A 20,595-nucleotide genomic window follows, 5' to 3' on the forward strand; every position below is an offset into this window, starting at 1 on the left:
GTATACCCGGTGTGAATTAATATTACTTCATTCGTAGGTTCTGACACATTTATAACATATTCCCACCTCCGAGTGACATTATTAATTTATCCTTTCCCGTTATTTTTAATCGAACCGTGATAAACATGAGTGAACTTGAAAGTGTTAATATAAAAGAAGATGTAAATCATCTTTGATGGTCATTTCAACAGATGGAATGAAATAGCACTGACACATTTTTGTGAGGACAATTTTAAAAATTGATTTGTTGTGTCTACTTGAGGTAAGACTGAATACTTAAATTTCTCAAATTCATCAATAAAAAAAATATTCAGGGGAGAAAAAAATGCATGATCTTGCCAGACGGAAAAATTCAATTCTTTCTACTTTTTAAGCATTTGTTTAATATGTGATCAATAGATTAAAACATGTCCTTTTTCCATATTGTACCTGGTACCATCCCTCGATCCATATCAGCCCTCGGTTAACGCCTTTGGCTGATATGGTAGTCTCGGTGCGATACCAGGGCCTATATAGAAAAAGGACATGATATACATAAATTCATACATCCCAAAATTAATCTGTCTATAATATGTATGAATATACTGTATAACTTTTTTTTCAGTGAGAAGTTTAAAAGATTTTCAAACCAGATTGAGATTATAGCCATAACACTTGGCCCATGACAAATTTGGTAGTAGCTACATGTATCAGTTTTGGAGATTAAGTTCAAGCCGAAGGTCAAACGTATTTTAGTTTAACAGAAATACACTTTGAAGAGGAGAAATGACTTTTTTACTAACGTATAACAGCACACTGATTATGGAATTAACAACTAGTATATTTAACGCATCGCATTACAAGCATTTATACTTTCAACACAACGAAGAACCCTTTTGGAACCCCTCTCTCCAATCGATAAGTTTAAAGTATATGGGAGTCCATGGTTATCTTAGTCTATTCGTATGCTTCTTCGGAATTCCAACCAATGTCATAAACATTACTGTGTTGACCCGGAAGCACATGCAAACACCAATCAACTTTATTCTTACGTCGATGGCCGTATTTGACATTCTGACAATGTGTTCGTATGTACCGTTTGCGCTTCATTTCTATTGCCAGTTTCCGTCTGGATACATATCGGAAGAGAAAAACTCGTACGGGTGGATGATGTTTTTGATTTTTCATGTCAATTTCTCGGCAACTGCTCACACTATATCGATATGGCTAGGCGTATCAATGGCGATATTTCGATACCGCCATATTCATTCGCCTGCCAAAGGATCGTTAACACGCATGCGCCGTCTCATCAGAGCAAGATTAGTTGTGTTTGTGATAATTATTGCATCTGTGATATTAATGATTCCGAATTACATGTCAAATAAATTGGTTAAATATCAAAACACAACCATGTTTATTTTACGCGATCTCGAATTAGGGACACCTCATGTCCGAGCGGTAGTTATGATGAATCTTATGTTGTATAGTTCGCTCGCAAAAATCTTTCCTTGTATTTTAATGATCATATATGGATCAATGTTGCTTAAAACAGTAAATCGGCGATTGCTTGCAGTTTCCCGCAAAGTGAAACGCGGGGTGTTTTCCAACAAACCAAGAGACACATCGAAGACAACAATAATGTTGTTGACAGTCATTGTTCTTTTCCTACTGACAGAGTTTCCTCAAGGAATTTTGATTATTCTTAGTGTAGTTTTAAAGGGATTTTTCGACAACGTGTACATTCCTCTCGGAGATGCGATGGATATTTTAGCTCTCATCAATAATGCTGTTAACTTCATTCTTTATTGCTCAATGAGTGGAGAATTTCGGCGGACACTTAAGAAATTATTTTGCACTTTTAGAAGACGGAAGTCTAAAAATGTTATTATTGATTTTCAAAGAGAGCGCACTCAGTCTACATGGCTCAGTTTAAAATAACAATTAGTCATCTTGACGTGTTACAGTAACTTAAATCAATCAAAACATTAAACTTGGAAATATGATAATTATTACAAAATTAAGTAATGATATCGAAACACTTTATTGAAGGAGTGTTTAATGATTCTTCTGCATGGTTAAAGTGCAATACAAAGTTTATTAAATTTATTGTGACTTATGGACTTGTTGTTTTTGTTTTTGTTTTTGTTTTGTATTCTATTTTTGTGTTTGTTTTTTTATTATTTATTATTGCCTTGATACATTGTACACGCAGGAAGAAAACACCACTAAAATTTCATAATCTCAATAAAAAAGAGGCGGAAGATTTCAAATGGATATTCAAAATCATAAATATATGACAAACTGGCAGTGTCATGGCTAAAAACGAAAACCGAGACAAACAGCAGTATACAAAACACAACATTGAAAACTAAAGACTGTGCAACACTAACCCCACCAAAAAACCGGGGTGATCTTAGATGTTTCGGAAGGGTAAACGATTCTGCTCTACATGTGGCACCCGTCGTGTTGCTCAAGCAAACTCAGTACTAAATCTAATTTGGTGATGTCACATTCGAGGAAAAGAGAACGGGATCATTAAATTTTACAATTGTAAAATTATCTGGAATGGAGAGTCAGTAAGTTCCCCCTTTTGTTCATTGACTATGTCATATTGATAGAGAATGCTTTATCTTGATTTCCTAGATTGCGCTGCCACAATTCAATTTCAATCTCATAAGTGTAGTCCCCTTTATGGTTCCTCAAAGAATTCGAAACATTACAAGATCAACATTTAAGAAAAGAAATTATGTTTTGAAAAAGATTTATTAGGGTCCATTTTTGTTTTGCTGGCTACAGTTGCAAAATACAAATTTGACCATTTACTAAGATAAATATATTATCCCCATATACATTTCCAATTCACACACAATTTCATGGAAGTTAGTAGAACAATGATTACTCTTTGGAAATACTATAGATAAACGCGCAATTTTTTAACTCGGTATATGTATAACAACGGCACTGTCGACATTTATCATGTGCAAGTAGTGTTTTTGTGTCATGAATAAATACACCATATGCTTTTTTTTCTCATTACCTTACAATTTGGATTTCTAATTAATGCTATCATTTTTTTTTATTGTATTTTAAAAGAACAAAAGCGGTTTAATTTAGATTTACAAGTGTCCACAGCAAAACGTCAACATGTCTCATTTTAGAGGAAAATACAATACCTATGTTTTTAAATAACTGAAAAATACCTGATTTAAGAAAAGTCTATGATATAGAAATAGAAAGAAAATTATTCTTTTCCGAAAACATTTTTTTAAGTAATAGGTTACACTGTATCGATGATAGGACAAACGCTCATACAGCACAAATTCCCAAAGCCTTAATATTATTGTAGAGGGTCAAGATAGGGGTTTAAGAACAGATAATAATGAATCACTACTTACTGAAAAATTGTCCAAAAATAACGAATAGAAAAAATAGGCCCAAAAAATAGAAAATAATGGGCAAAATGTATGAAGAATAGAGAAAAATGGCTAAAAAAAATAAAGAATAAAGAATTGAAGGACCCCATCCAAACCCTCATAGTAGCAATCACAAATATATCTCTACGCGTATACATAAAAACTTTTCGTGCTGTAAGATAGTGATACATCGACAAAATTAATTTTCCGCAATATAAGTCGATTCTGGAATGTTAAAAGGGTAAAATTGGAAATAAATAATACAGAGGATTCCAGTGTGAACACATTATTGTGCTTTATATAGAAATGTGCTGCAAACTACGATTCCTATGAGAAAAAAGTTGCAAAACTGCATTTATCATGTTAGGTATGTATACCAGTCCAAACTTTGGTTTTTTGCTCTTTTTGTCCTTAAAATATCTTGTCAACATTTTCAGACAATACAAGGTTGTCGGTGCTGCTTTTGACATTAAGTATCTTCATGTAGTTGATATGTATTTGTGATGAAAACTCATCGCCCCCTTAAAATACGATGACAATTATATTGCATATCAGCCATTTATTGTCCAAAATCTGACACAAAACATTGTAAACACTGTGTACTCGAACAGTTGTTATGAGACTGTATCTGTATTAATTAGGAAATTACAAACTACTTAGAGATCCAATCAACACCGACTCAAGGACAAACAGTCTTTCACATTTAATGAAAAATAAAATCTACAAAACATAACTGAAAGCGCAGGTGGAGTGATTCAACATCTTATCGTATTTATAGTTTGCTTTCGGAGAAGATCTAGATTTATTTTATGTTTTTTTTTTCTTCTTTCTTTCGGGTCTTTTTCTTTTTGTTTTTAATTGGTTTATACGCGGAATCAACGTTTCAAAAAGATACAATATGTTCTTATTAACATAGTACATACTCCAGATTATCTTCAGATAATACTGTTCGTTCATCAGTGAACGGAATAACTTTTTCTCTTTCCTTTTCATATGACATTACTTGAAAAACCCAAAACCTCATATATCTTGTAACATGAACAAAACCGAACTGTAGTATTCAATATGTAGGGCAAACTGGACGTGATTTTTTCAAACGAACACAAGAACATCTATACCGCTTCCGAAGACCTAAGAAATCCAAAAGTTTAATTTACCAACATTTAAAAAAACACAAAACACAACATTAGATTTATAAAATTCCAACCACTTCAAACCGTCCTGGAACAACCAGAACAATCACATAAACAGTTTGAAGATTCATGTAAACTTTGCGAACTTTCTTGGATTAAACGACTACAGACAGCGTATTCCATAGGTCTAAATAACAATATAATGGACCAAGGGACCATATCTAAAACTTCCTCTATTGATATCTTGACTAATGTTGATGAAAGACAACGAAATCATAGGTCTCATGGCAATCGCATTTACCGCAATCAACGAAATAAATATCGTTTTAATTTTACACTTGATGATTTTTTTATCTATATTTAAAAACAATGGTAGACATCAATTATTATGCAAACTGGGCCAAATGCTAATTAGTAAATTACATAATATTTATAACGAATGTGATACAGTACCGTTTTTCAGTCCAATATATGAGTGTATGCGTATTATTACAGCCTTTTGTCACCATAGACTGTTCCATCAAATTGACAAACCTAAAGATCATAAAAAGCATATTTCATAAAAATAAAATACCTTAATAGAGGTATTGATTTTATCAATTTGTCTAGTATTTTTTATGACTCTACCGTTCAAAACTTTATACCTCCATATTTTGATAACATAGAACAACCTATAATTTCTTATTCGTATAAAAAAAACAGTAGAAGTTTAATTTTTAATTATTCGTCAGTTACATCAGACATCAGTATATAAAATAATGCTCCTTCGACATGAGACTGTTTAGATATGGGCCTTTTTTTTTTTTTAAAAGTCCATTTTTGACAACTGGAAAATGATAAAAAAAATGAAGAGAAATAAGTGATTTAATTGTATATGTCAATACTTTAACATCAGTCTTTTAAACTAAATACAAAATATGCAACCTTAAACTGAACGGTCAGTTTGACAACAAGTCTTTAAAAGTGAACACGGTGTACCAAGATGTCCCTTTCGCAACGATTTTTTAAGCCTCTACCATGCTAAAAAATTAGAATTTAAAGGTATTTTTTCTTCAAAGATAAATGATTTTATACGGTTTAACTATTTGATTTGCAATTTTAGTTGCTAAAAAATATTACAAGCCGTTTTTAAAATATTCACAAATGTCCACTGGGTAACGATATATGTCCCCTATTAAACGCTTTGTGTCCACTACGCAACGGATTGTGTCCACTTCGAAACGAAATGTTGCGTAGTGGACCGTTGCGAAGTGGACGTATTTACATGTTAGCAGCCATTGTAGTTACACGCTACATGTTTTTATGATTATTGTATTAGATAATACATTTTATTTCATAAACTCTACGTTTTTTATGATTTGAGGTCAACATTTCTTTAATAAAAAACGTTGCAAAGTGAATAAGTAAAAAAGTACGCTATCAATAGGCTTGTCAATTGATTCAAAGCAGACGAACTATATCATCAGCATCTAAAGATGACCGCCATTTTACTACATGAAGTTGTATTATTTGCAAGTAAAAGGAAAGACTACAATTTGAAGAAAAGAATGCTTATTATTTTGCCAATTGTTTGTTGCCGTTGCGAAGTGGACATTTTTTTATGGACGCCACTTAAAAATTACTATCACAAATCTATTTGAACTTATCTAAATATTTGAATACTTTTTGTAATGTTCAGATGTAGCTCTATGACAAAACATTAAAAAAGGAGCAAAAAGATTGGTAAATTGTATGAAATTTTGAAAACTTGAATAAACTTTCAAATGTGGACAGAGCATTTTAAATTGCTGTTTTTGAGCCCTTTGGTCTGATATTTTCAGAAAGTCATTACAACAAAACAGGCAAAAATTGTTGTCGTTGTCAAAGTACAATTTATAGACTTAGACAAAAACAAATAAATATATATATGATTTTATCACAATTTAAGCCCTGGACAGAGAAAGTGGACATTTTTTGAAAAACGCCCTTATGGCCATGTACATGTAACTACAGGGGACCTTGTCATCGTTCAAGACCGAGAGGTTATAAACTTTCTGGAAAAAGGACAAAAATAACGTCCTCCGTCGAATATGAATTGGGAAGAGTGTCGTCAGGTTATTAAAGATGCTCTTTCATCCCATTGTAAAAAATGGTGTAAACGGGAGAAATCTGACAAAATGTCACTTGATTCCTATTTGAAGAAATGTCTGAATATTGTTGATATTCGCATATCACATTTCGAAAATAATTTAGAAATAAATAAAAGAATACGTAATACGCCCATTTCTAGGATTAAAAACAAAATTCAAGTACTCGCAAAGCGTTTTGTGTTTGTACCGGCCGACAAAGCAGCCAACAATGTGGTGGTGGTATGACGTAAACACTACACGGAAGTCCTTAAGAAGGAAATTATACATTCAACTACATTCAAGGCCATACGCTCCACAGAGAGTCATATAGTAAATAATCATGTCACAACCACAGCTCAGCTTAAGGGCTCTTTTGAATATTTGAAGGTCCCCACTATGTATTGGTTACCTAAACTACACAAAAAACCCGTAAAATATCGTTTCATCTCGGCCTCTTGTAAATGTTCTACTACTAGACAGTGCTTTTAACGAGTTCCTTAACTACTATCAAAGAACTGATCATTTAATTTATTTTTTTGTAATAAAACATATGCAAATAGTGGAATTAACCATTTTTGGAGAGTAAAAAATTCTTTTGATGGTTTAGATAAATTACGTGCTTTTGATGGTCCTTTTGATTCGGTTGACAGTTTTGACTTTTCCACGCTTTACACTACACTTCCACACAATCTTACCAAACAAAAGTTTTCCTATTTAATTAAATGGTCGTTCGATAAATCTGATTGCAAATTTATTTGCTGAACTCATATAAAGTCTTTTTCGCAAACGAGAAAGGTAAATATGCTAGATATACTTACTGGATGTGTGATGAGATGATTAAAGCCTGATAACATTTATGTACGTTTCGGCAATAAAGTTTATCGACAGATTGTAGGTATTCCTTTGGGCACCAATTGTACCCCTTTAATAGCAGACTTGTTCCTGTACTGTTAAGAATCACAGTTTATGGCCAAACTTAGTAAAGACCCGTCTAAATTCCATTTAATTGATCAATTCAACAACACTTACCGTTATCTTGATGACATTTTTTTGTTAATTAAATTCTCTAAATATACTGCAGAAATTTACCCACAGGAACTTACCTTGAATAAATCAAATATTAACAGCAATAAGTGTCCTTTCCTAGATTTAGATATTTCAGTTTTACACCACAAACTCTACACAAAAATTTACGATAAAAGGGATGATTTTTCTTTCCCTATTGTTAATTTTCCTTTTTTGGACGGTGATGTTCCACTGGTACCATCTTACGTTGTGTGTATCTCTCAACTCGTTCGTTATGCCCGTGTCTCTAGTGACGTTTTGGATTTTAATGAGCGTAATCTATGTATTACCGGTAAATTATTAAGTCAGGGATTTCGTTGCCACAAATTACTTTAAACCTTTACTAAATTCTTCCATAGATACAAAGATTTGGTTTGCAAGTTTTGCTGTACCTGTAAAAAACTTAATTCAGACGGAATAGCACATCCTAAATTTAACGGTGATGTTGTTTAATGGGCCCCGAAATTTATATACGATCCGGGTAAACTTATCAATGATTATCCTTTAAATAAACTTATTCTAAAAGGCTACCAATTCAACACTGTAATTATAGATCTTTGAATATTGTTTTTATTTGTATAAATATTGATTTTGTTATCAGTAAATTCAAATCATACTAAATAGTTTTGTTATGCACATATACACATTAACGGTACTACAATCGGTCGATACCTTTATTTTGGCATTGCACAAGGTCGTGTTTTTCTCTGACTGTTAATGACGTCTTTACACTAAATCCATTGGATGTTGGATGTGAACTGATTGATATTTTAGTCTTAATTACATGATTTTTTTTATTAGTTGTTATAAGCTTTGAACTAGCTATCAGTAACTGCGAGTACTCTCAGATCTGTACTTAGTGTCCTTTTTGTTGTTAGGGATGAGGGATGGATAAATACCCTGCCACGTCCGGTCTGTGTTTTTGTTTGTTTGTTCTGCTTTTTATCGATCTGATGAGTTAAGCCTTTTTCAACTGATTTTTATAGTTCGTATTATGTTGTGCTGTTTTACCACTCTAACAAACATGTTTAACCCCGCCACATTCTTTATGTGCCTGTCCCAACTTAGGAGCCTGTAGTTCAGTGGTTGTCGTTGGTTCATGTCGGTCATATTTGTTTTTCGTAAATTGTTTTGTCATAAATTTGGCGGTTAGTTTCCTCAATTTAATTGTTTCATTTTTTTATGTCGGGGCCTTTTATAACCGACTATACGGTATGGGTTTTTCTCATTGTTGAAGGCCGTACGGTTGCCTATAATTGCTTACATCCACTTTGGTGGATAGTTGTCTCATTGGCAATCATACCCTATCTCCTTATTTTTTTGCTCAAACTATAATTAAAAGCACAAACATGATCTAAGCTTGCCGACAGCCCGCAGTGAATATCAGTCCGCAGTGAAAATAAGTTTTTCAAAAGTCAATAAAACCACACATTTACCCCTTTCATGGACAATTGCCTTAAGCTTATTTCTTATTGCGAGAGAGAAAATGATTTAAGGGATAATTGTTTACCAAAACTTATTGTACATCAAACATATTACTATAATTATAAATGTAAACGCTCGTGAAGTTTAGAGCGGTGAATATCACTTTTCTTCAGGTGAATATACTGTTTTATTCAAAATCCAATTCATATACAAAACTTACTAAAATAATACGAATTTGAAATAATATAAATATTCACAAATACGGTTATTCTAATGCAAACATGCATGAAGCAACGCAGTTTTACTTTATAAGTTCAAATCATAAAAGTCTTATTATAATCCTAATACAGAAGGACATAGGCATACCGAATTTCACTCTACGCAACCTTCAACGTCATTGCCAGTTAGGAACAACAAACGATTTGAATTGAGTATAAAACTCTAGAAACTATGTCAAACAATGTCAAGAACACAATTCCATTTCCAGTTAGGTGCTCGGACCTACACCTTTAAAATGTTACATATAAATCAAAATGTAGTCATAAAAACTAATGGTAAATACAATGTACATAAAAAATGTAAGTTTAGTGTTCACTTGTTGCACAACAGCTAGAAAGTGACTCTATACTTTATTACCAGAAAAACACCAATTGGTTACTTTAAATGACCCTATTATATATGCATACGACCCGTACCCGTCAATACAATATGTTCTCGCTATGCTATACTAAAACGAAACGTGGGAAAATACAAATAGTCACGATAAGAAAAAAATGTGATTATGTTTTTTATTTTCATTCTGAATTTTTTTTTTCGTACCAAGCAAGTATTAAATTGATTATTTTCTTTTAGAACTTATTACATTCAATATGATGGGGGGGGGATCAGAAAATGTATTTTCCCTCCTGCTTGATCAACATACTTGTTTATTCCAAGTCGGGAATGAGAATACATTTAGAGAAAAAAATAACCCCCTCCAAAGTTAAATGATTATTCTCCAACAGTATGCAATACTAGTATTTCACTTATTGCAATTAATGTAAATTAAAATGTCTATTATTGGTTTTTGTATCGTTAGGTTGTTGTCGCAAAAACATAAACACCACAATGCCTTTTGTTCACAGTTTTTATCCAGGATACCAGAGTAATTCTTTGTTGCTATATAATTCTTCCCCGTATAATGGTGTGTGCATAATCACGTTAAAATTAACGTAATTCAGTCGGGAACTGTTCCTTCCTAGATTGCAACTATCAATTTGCTTTCTGAACGATCTTTTAATGATTTTCATTCAATTTTTGAATACAATGTATTGGAAAGAAAATCACAAGCTTCTGCAATCACTGAGAATATAATTTCCATCAATACAACTTTGTGAACAAATTCTAACTTGACCAAGAAAATGTATATTTTCCAGAACAAAGTGACGTTCTCAGACAAAACAAGTGCCGGTTATTGCTTCAAATCGTGTTGTTGAAAAAATATTGAAAGAATTATGAAGAAAATGTATAGCCATATTAAGTGCTTAGACATTTGTTCAATCTCAATAAATAAATCTTTCTGTCAATAAAATTGTCGCTGTGTTTTTTTTTCACGACTGATGTAAATGATTTCGTGACATAAATGTCCTTAGTTTAATGAATTTGTTTTTAACGGAGATTTATATTTACATCAACTTACCATGCTTACAGCGAAATTAAATGAAAGAGAGAGAAGAAGACAGTGAAAATTCGTTTATAAAAAAATTCTAAATATAAGACCGCTAAAGTTTGGGTTTTTTTTGTGGTTTGGAGTGTCTCATGTCGTGCCTCGTGTGTCAAAAAGAGTGAGCCAGGCAGCTTTTTAATTCTGATTTTTTTTTTAAATTTAAACTTAAAAATTATGCTTTTTGTTGTTTTGTTTTTTCCCTCTTGTTTACAAATTTGTTATTTTTTTTTTGTCTCAAAGGTAGGGCAAACGATACAGTAAATCTGTTGAGGTTAGTCAATATTTTATAAGCCGAAATTTTGTTTTTCCAATAAAATCATTCATGGAAAGAAATGTTTTGCCATGGTAGTGTCATTTGCTAGTAAATAAGTTGTAATAACTCTCGTCATGATTTCCAAGATCAAATTCCAAAATTGTAAATATTATTTGAAATATGATTGCAATGGGATTTTACTCAATATCACAATATAATCTAAAAAGAAAAAAGTTAGTAAAGAACACTGATTAAAATTATAGCTTTAAATATTCCAAATTCCTCGCAGATCATCCTCAATAAAAAAAAATTATTAATTCATTTTAAAGATCTGTCATAGATAAGGATAAGTTTTCCATCTCTCAGTTTCACTGCAATGATACATTTCATATTACCTCTTTTTAAAAGTATTTTTGTTTCAGTCGTCAATCAAAATTTATTGAATGATGTGAGAAATAATGATAAATTGTACTAGCCAGACCTTCACATTTCATATCTACATGTAGTTTGCAAATGATACATGTATGAACTAACTGTACGCAAGAAATACATCTGTACTAAACAATGACTTGCTCTTATTTATATTTTCAATGTCTCAGCAACACTGCAAAGATAGTTTTCCAATTAGCTTTTTAAAGTTATAGCTGTTTCAGTCGTCAATTAAAATTTATTGAAAGATATAAGGAATATCAATAAATTGTTCTAACAAGGCCTGACATTTCATATTTATATATAGTTTCAAGTGCTACATATATGAACTACATTGTTTTTGTAACTGTACTTGAGACGTGCATGCGGAGATTACTTATAAATTGTCCCATGCCTTGACACTCAATATGTACATGTAGTTTCCAAGTGCTACATGTATGAACTAATTGTTCATGAGAAGTGTATGCAAGGAATACTAATAAATTGTCCTTCCGTTGACTTGACATTCCATATGTACGTGAAGTTTCCAAGTGCTACGTGTATGAACTAACTGTTCATGAGAAGTGCATGCAAGGAATACTAACAAATTGTCCTTCCCATGCCTTGACTGACATTTCATATGTACATGTAGTTCCCAAGTGCTACATGTATGAACGAACTGTAATTTAGAAGAGCATGCGAGGAATAGTAACAAAATGTCCTTCCAATGCCTTCACATTTCATATGTACATGTAGTTTCTAAGTGCTACATGGATGAAAAATAAACTGTACTTCAGAATGAGTGCATGAAAGGAATACAAACAAATTGTCCTCCCCTTCCCTGGCCTCAACTGACATTTCATATGTACATGCAGCTTCCAAATGCTACATGTATGAACTAACAGTAATTTAGAAGAGCATGCGAGGAATAGTAACAAATGCTCCTTCTCTCATGCCTTCACATTTCATATGTACATGTAGTTTCCAAGTGCTAATTGTATGAACCAACTGTACATATTACCCTTTTTAAAAGGCATCGCTGTTTAAGTTGTCAAATTAATTTATCAAACGATGTGAAATAACAATAAATTGTCTTAACCATACCTTGAAAATTCATATGTACATGTAGTTTGCAAATGCTACATGTATGAATCAACTGTACTCAAAAAAGTTAACTGTACTTCAGAAGTGCAGTGAAAGTAATGTAGTCAATTGTTCTCATTTACAACGATGTCTAAAATAGCAAGACAGTCCATCATCTTTTAAAAGCGTGATAACGATAATTGACAGTTTTGGTATCAAGTTATCCTACTTTTTTGTTATGTTAAATATGTCTAATCGAAAGCTTTTAATCAAGTCGCTTTTCACAAAGAACTGACTATTTCACGGCGATGATCTGATTAGAAAAAAAGGAATAACATGGATGCATTAATGTAATTGGTCCATTTAAGAAGGCGGTTAAACGTGATTGTGTATTTATGTATTTATTTGAATGCAAAGTGGATATATTTATTGTGAGAAAAACGTACAAAAGAGAGAAGAGGAAGGTACTTAAGGAAGAATCAAAACTCATGAATCGAAGAGAAACCGACAAATATGACAAAAAACGAAAAATAGACAAAGTAATGCCCCTCACTCCACTCTGATGTAACTGTATTATAACAAAGTCAATGTAGAACTTTCTTTGCGATATTATTGTGTCTGGGAGACACAAATGATGCCCCCGCATATACAAAGTGTTATTTTAAAATACACAAAGTTGAGCATGGGAGCACATAGGTCTATGGTTCAATGTATGGGGAGTTATCCGGAAACGCTATGCACCTCTTATGCAAGTATATACTCCAAAAATGACAACGTTCAACTATCTCCCAAAAGACCATATTAAGTGCTTAGACATTTGTTCAATCTCATGAATAAATCTTTCTGTCAATAAAATTGTCGCTTTTTTTCAAGACTGATGTAAATGATTTCGTGACATAAATGTCCTTATTTTAATGAATTTGTTTTTAACGGAGATTTATATTTACAGCAACTTACAGCGAAATTAAATGAAAGAGACAGAAGAAGACAGTGACATTTCGTTTATAAAAAAAAATTATAAGTATAAGACCGCTTAAGTTTTGTGGTTTGGAGTGTCTCGTGTCGTGCCTCGTGTGTCAACAAGAGTGAGCCAGGCAGCTTTTTAATTCTGATGTATTTCAAATTTAAAATAAAAAAAATATGCTTTTTGTTGTTGTTGTTTTTCCGGCTTGTTAAGAAATTTGTTAGTTTTTTATCTCAAAGATAGGGTAAACGATACAATAATTCTGTTGAGGTGAGTCAATATTTATAAGCCGATTTGAATTTTCTTTTTCCAAGAAAATCATTCATGGAAAAGACATTTTCTGCCATGGAAGTTTCCGTTGCTACTAAATAATTTGTAATAACTCCAAGATCAAAATCCAGAATTGTAAATATTATATGAAATCCGATTGCAATGGGATTTTACTCAAGATCACAATATAATCTAAGAAGAAAAAAAGTTAATAAAGAACACTGATTAGAATTAAAGCTTCAAATATTCCAAATTCCTCACAGATCATCATCCTTACAAATGTTTCATTAATTCAAATTAATGACTGTCATAAATAAGGATATGTTTTCAATGTCTCAGTTTCACTGCAATAATACATTTCATATTACCTTTTTTAAAAACTAGATCTGTTCCAGTCATCAATTAAAATTTATTGAACGCTGTGAGAAATAATGATAAATTGTACTTGCCAGACCTTCACATTTCATATCTACATGTAGTTTGCAAATGCTACATGTATGAACTAACTGTACGCAAGAAATACATCTGTACTAAACAATGACTTGCTCTTATTTATATTTTCAATGTCTCAGCAACACTGCAAAGATAGTTTTCCAATTAGCTTTTTAAAGTTATAGCTGTTTCAGTCGTCAATTAAAATTTATTGAAAGATATAAGGAATATCAATAAATTGTTCTAGCAAGGCCCGACATTTCATATTTACATGTAGATTCCGAGTGCTACATATATGAACTACATTGTTTTTGTAACTGTACTTGAGAAGAACAAGCGAGGATTACTTATAAATTGTCCCATGCCTTGACATTCCATATGTACATGTAGTTTCCAAGTTCTACATGTATGAACCAACTTCTCATGAGAAGTGTATGCACGGAATACTAATAAATTGTCCTTCCGTTGCCTTGACATTCCATATGTACATGTAGTTTCCAAGTGCTACATGTATGAACTAACTGTACTTCAGAATGCGTGCATCAAGGAATACTAATAAATTGTCCTTCCCTTGTCTTGACTGACATTTCATATGTACGCGTAGTTTCCAAATGCTACATGTATGAACTAAGAGCATGCAAGGAATAGCAACAAATTGTCCTTCCCATGCCTTCACATTTCATATGTACATGCAGTTTCTCTGAAGTAACTGTATTATAACAAAGTAAATGTAGGACTTTCTTTGAGATATTATTGTGTCTGGGCGACACAAATGATGCCCCCGCATATGCAAAGTGTTATTTTAAAATACACAAAGTTGAGCATGGGAGCACATAGGTCTATGGTTCAATGTATGGGGAGTTATCCGGAAACGGTATGCACCTCTTATGCAAGTATATACTCCAAAAATGACAAAGTTCAACTGTCTCCCAAAAGACAATATATTGGTAAAAATCAAAACCCTGACCACATGCACACCTTCAATACATGTACAAACAGCCAGCAAAGTGAAAACTTCCTAGAATTAAAACTGTAGGAGGAGTTATCCGGAAACGCTATGCACCTCTTATGCAAATAAATACTCCACAAAATGACAAAGTTCAACTATCTCCCAGAAGAGCAAATATCAATAAAAATAAAAACTCTGACCATATGCACATCTCCAATATATGTACAAACAGCCAGCAAAGTAAAACCTTCCTAGCATTCAAATTGTAGGAGGAGTATCTGGAATAACTATATACCCCTAATGGGTCGGACGGCAGGACAGACGGAGGGACGGATCGACGGACAGGGGTAAAACAATATGCCCCCAACTTTCAGTTGCGGGGGCATAAAAAGACCTTTATAAGAATGTATTCTCGATCAGTTATTATAATCTGCAAGATTGCCAAATTCAACAACACCGACCGTTATCTTCGGGATACTTTTTCGTTAAACAATCAAGAATTCACTAAATATACTGCCGAAATTTACCCAAAGGAACTTACTTTCAATAAACCAAATATAAACAGCAATAACTATCCTTTCCTAGATTTGAATATTTCATTTTTACACGGGAAACTCTACAAAAACATTTACGACTTAAGGGACGTTTTTTCGTCCGCTATTGTTAATTTTCCTTCTTTGGACGGTAGTTTTCCTTTGGTTCCATCTTGCGGTGTTTATATATCACAACTGAGGTTGTGAGTTCGAACCGCGCTCGTGCGGGTGCACTCGACTCCAATCTTAATTGACTAGGATTGTCAGTTTTCCTATCGAAGGTCGGTGGTTTTCTCCGGGCACTCCGGCTTCCTCCACCAATAAAAACTGGCCGCCACGAAATAGCACAAAAGCGGTGCTAAAAAGTGGCGTTAAAACACCAAAAATCAAAAATCAAATTATATCTCAACTTGTTCGCTGTGTATATCCGTTTCTATAAGGATGTTTTGGATTTCATTGAACGTAATCTTTGAATTACTGGTTTATTATTAAGTCATGGATTTCGTTTCTACAAATAAATGAAAAATTTTCTAAATTCTTTCGTATATACTTGTAGAAAACTTATCACAAACGGAATAGCACATCCTGATTTTACGATGATGCTGTTTATCGAGCACGTAAATTTAAAATAAAATTATGATAAAGAAAACACTACCATAGATCTGACATCATCATTGATTTCTTCACTATAATGGTATCAAAGAACTAACTTAAGGTGGTACCAAACACCTTGACTAAAATTAATTTGGCTCGTTTAATTTTCATAAAATTTTGACAAAATATTTACTTTGACCCTTTGACAAAAATATAAAAATTTCAAAAAACATAAACCACACACTTTATCGGAAAAAATTCATTGGATATTTAGCAGTTGACAAATACTAATTTTGATCATTGAGAAGCTTAATATTTCCTTAACAATATCTAGAACGTGATTAAAACGTTCCGCTGATTTTTACAGAGTTATCTCCCTGTAGTGTTATGTACCACCTTAAGGACAATCACAGACTAGGTTCCTTACTTAATACATGCATGCTCGGATCAACATGTGAGAGGACAAACTAGTTTTTCATTTCCAAACTTGTCTTCTCCTTTCAATCTCTATCAGTCGAATAACAACAGTTATATATAAAATAAAACGTACAATTAGTCTTAGATACATGTTTTTTTATTATTATTATTAGTTGTTATTGACTCAGTAATTGCGAGTATCCTCAGATCTGTGCTTAGTGTCTTTTTTGTTGTTAGGGTTGAGGGATGGATAAATACCCTGGCACGTCCGGTCTGTGTTTTTGTTTGATTTTCTGCTTTGTATCGATCTGATGAGTTAAGCCTTTTTCAACTAATTTTAATAGTTTGTTCTCATGTTGTGCTGTTACACCACTGTCCCAGGTTAGGGGAGGGTTGAGCGCTCAAAAACATGTTTAACTCCGCCACATTCTTTATGTGCTTGTCCTTAGTCCGCAGCCTGTAGTTCAGTGGTTGTCGTTGTTGGTTTATGTCTGTCATATTTGTTTTTCGTAAATTTATTTTTTTTAAATTAGGCCATTAGTTTTCTCATTTGAATTGTTTCATATTTTTCTTTTCGGGGCCTTTTATAGCCGACTATACGGTATGGGTTTTTCTCATTGTTGAAGGCCTACGGTTGCCTATAATTGCTTACATCCACTTCGTTTGAACTTGGCTGGATAGTTGTCTCATTGGCAATCATACCATCTCCTTATTGTTATATTACAAAAATGAATTTCTGGTAGCTTGGATTTCAAACTTAAACTTCAGAAACTGAATTTCGAATGGTCATTCTGGCCTTATATTCGTCACGATCTGTCACAATCTGTATGGGTGTGTGCCAAATAAGGAGGCTGTAATTCAGTGATTGTCGTTTATTGCTGTGTTATAATTCAGGCCGCTGATTTTCTCGTATGAATTTTTTCACATTTTGTCATATCGGGGCCTTTTGTAGCTTACAATACGATTTGTTGAAGGCCGTTCAGTGTCCTATATTTGTTTACATCTTTTTCCTTTTGGTCTTTGCTGCACGTTTTATTGTAACATTGGCAATCATACCACATCTCGTTATTTTTATTTTAAAGAATTGTATTAAAAGCGAAAAAGCACAATTAAAATAAATTTCAACGAGAGTATAGCTGATTATTTTGAACCCAACTAACAAAAGCTGCTAATACAGACGTAACATAAAAAAATAATTACAATACAAAAAACAACAAATGATTGAATTAAAAAAAAATAAAGACATAAAAAAGATAAATTTTGAGTAAATGAATAGACAAATATAACCGGCGTGTATTTAAACCCGGTTAATTGCGCCATGCCAGTATTAAGATTATACCACTTAATCAGTCTAGACGTGGTTCAATAAAATAATAATTGTGAAAAGTTTATAGGGATGAAATTATCTATCTGCCATACTCTATTTATACTAAAAAAAACTTGTTTGTGAGAGATGACATTTCCTGTGTTTAAGCTTAAAAATACCGAAGAGAAAAGCTAAGATAATTTTATATCAACAGTATAATCAATACGAATGATGCTTTAAGTGCGTACGCTAAGCCTAACATATTTTGTTTGATATTATGTGTAACAGTTATTTGTGTTTTCTTTCACTTTTGTATAATGCTTTATTACTGTAATTTGATTTTGATGGATTTATTTAACGGTGTTGTAATAAAAGGCAGAAGATACCAAAGCGAAAATCAAATTTCAAAGGTCAAAGACTAACTGACAAAATCATGGCACAAACGAAACAGGGGTGATCACAGGTGTCCCGAAAGGTAGAGGTACAGATGTATTGGAAGAAATAAATGAGGTCAAGATGCCTAAGAATAGAAATATCACATTTGAAATTAATTAAGTTTTCTCTTAAATAGATAAAAAGCATAATTATAGCAATTTACAAAGTCACTGGACAGTACAAAAGACCACACCAATCACAAACACCGGACAGCTAAAAAAAAGATGTACAAGCTGAAACGAGCAACAACAAACAACACATGGTCCTGATAGCCTGACGTACTACAGGTAACAATAAACAACACATGGTCCTGATAGCCTGACGTACTACAGGTAACAACAAATAACACATGGTCCTGATAGCCTGACATACTACAGGTAACATCAAACAACACATGGTCCTGATAGCCTGACTTACTACGGGCAACAACAAACAACACATGGTCCTGATAGCCTGACTTACTACAGTCAACAACCAACACATGGTCCTGATAGCCTGACTTACTAGTCAACAACAACAACACATGGTCCTGATAGCCTGACTTACTACGGGCAACAACAAACAACACAGGGTCCTGATAGCCTGACTTACTACAGTCAACAACAAACAACACTTGGTCCTGATAGCCTGACTTACTACGGGCTACAACAACCAACACATGGTCTTGATAGTCTGACATACTACGGGCAACAACAACCAACACATGGTCCTGATAGCCTGACTTAAAACGGGCTACAACAACCAACACATGGTCCTGATAGCCTGACTTACTACAGTCAACAACAAACAACACATGGTTCTGATAGCCTGACTTACTACGGTCAACAACAAACAACACATGGTCCTGATAGCCTGACTTACTACGGGCAACAACAAACAACACATGGTCCTGCTAGCCTGACGTACTACAGTTAACAACAAACAACACATGGTCCTGATAGCCTGACTTACTACGGCCAACAACAAACAACACATGGTCCTGATAGCCTGACTTACTGCAGTCAACAACAAACAACACTTGGTCCTGATAGCCTGACGTACTACAGTTAACAACAAACAACACATGGTCCTGATAGCCTGACTTACTACGGGCAACAACTAACAACACATGGTCCTGATAGCCTGACTTACTACGGGCAACAACAAACAACACATGGTCCTGATAGCCTGACGTACTACAGTTAACAACAAACAACACATGGTCCTGATAGCCTGACTTACTACATGTTTGTTATACAATTTAAACACGCTATTACAAATATGTCACAATTGGAAAAACAATATTTATTTCCGTTGAAAAATTTGCAGTGATGAATATACCAATATTTTGCTATCCTAAAAAAGGGCAGGATTATATTTTTTTTTTATGATTTACATGAATTGTATGAACAACTTGTGTCTGTTGATATTAAAACAATGAAATCATATCATCTGAAACTAATTTTTTTTATCTGAAACTAATTTTTTATCTGAAACTAATTTTATTTAATTTGTTGTTTTTTATGCAAAATAAAAGTTAGAATATTTAAGAATTTTTTTATGTATGCCAACAAACCAATTTAACAACAAAACTAAAGAATGCATGTAGTTACCACACTATATATGGGCTCTTGTGAAAAAGTGACTCAGAAGAATCTCCGAAGAATCTCTGCATTTGTATTATTCATTCAGGGATGTGTATTTCCCGAACAATTAAATACTCTTTTGATTCAGATAAGGGTGAAGGTTTGGTACCATTAAAACGTTTAAACCCGCTGCAATTGTTTGCACCTATCCTAAGTCAGGAATCTGATGTTCAGTAGTTGTCGTTTGTTGGTGTGGTTCATGAGTGTTTCTCGTTTCTCGTTTTTTATATGGATTAGACCGTTGGTTTTCCCGTTTGAATGGTTTTACACTAGTATTTTTTGGGGCCCTTTATAGCTTGCTGTTCGGTGTGAGCCAAGGCTCCGTTTTGAAGACCTTACTTTGACCTATAATGGTTTACCATTATAAATTTTGACTTGGATGGAGAGTTGTCTCATTGGCACTCATACCACATCTTCTTATATCTCTTTAGAATTCTTTTTGAACACTATACCAATTGGCATAAAAAAGCTATGATATTAGTATACCTATTATAGTTA

At 33.2% G+C, this 20,595-nt stretch overlaps 1 protein-coding gene across 1 annotated transcript; it reads left to right on the forward strand.

Annotated features, from left to right (window-relative positions):
• Positions 1–912: 912 nt before the first annotated feature.
• LOC127719269 (G-protein coupled receptor dmsr-1-like) lies at positions 913–1,970 on the forward strand. Its single transcript, XM_052225284.1, has one exon. The coding sequence runs from the start codon at positions 913–915 to the stop codon at positions 1,915–1,917; it is 1,005 nt and encodes a 334-aa protein (XP_052081244.1). The 3' UTR covers positions 1,918–1,970.
• Positions 1,971–20,595: the final 18,625 nt, after the last annotated feature.

The sequence above is a fragment of the Mytilus californianus genome, unplaced genomic scaffold (genome assembly GCF_021869535.1).
Source record: "Mytilus californianus isolate M0D057914Y unplaced genomic scaffold, xbMytCali1.0.p SCAF_11, whole genome shotgun sequence".
Classification (NCBI taxonomy): domain Eukaryota; kingdom Metazoa; phylum Mollusca; class Bivalvia; order Mytilida; family Mytilidae; genus Mytilus; species Mytilus californianus.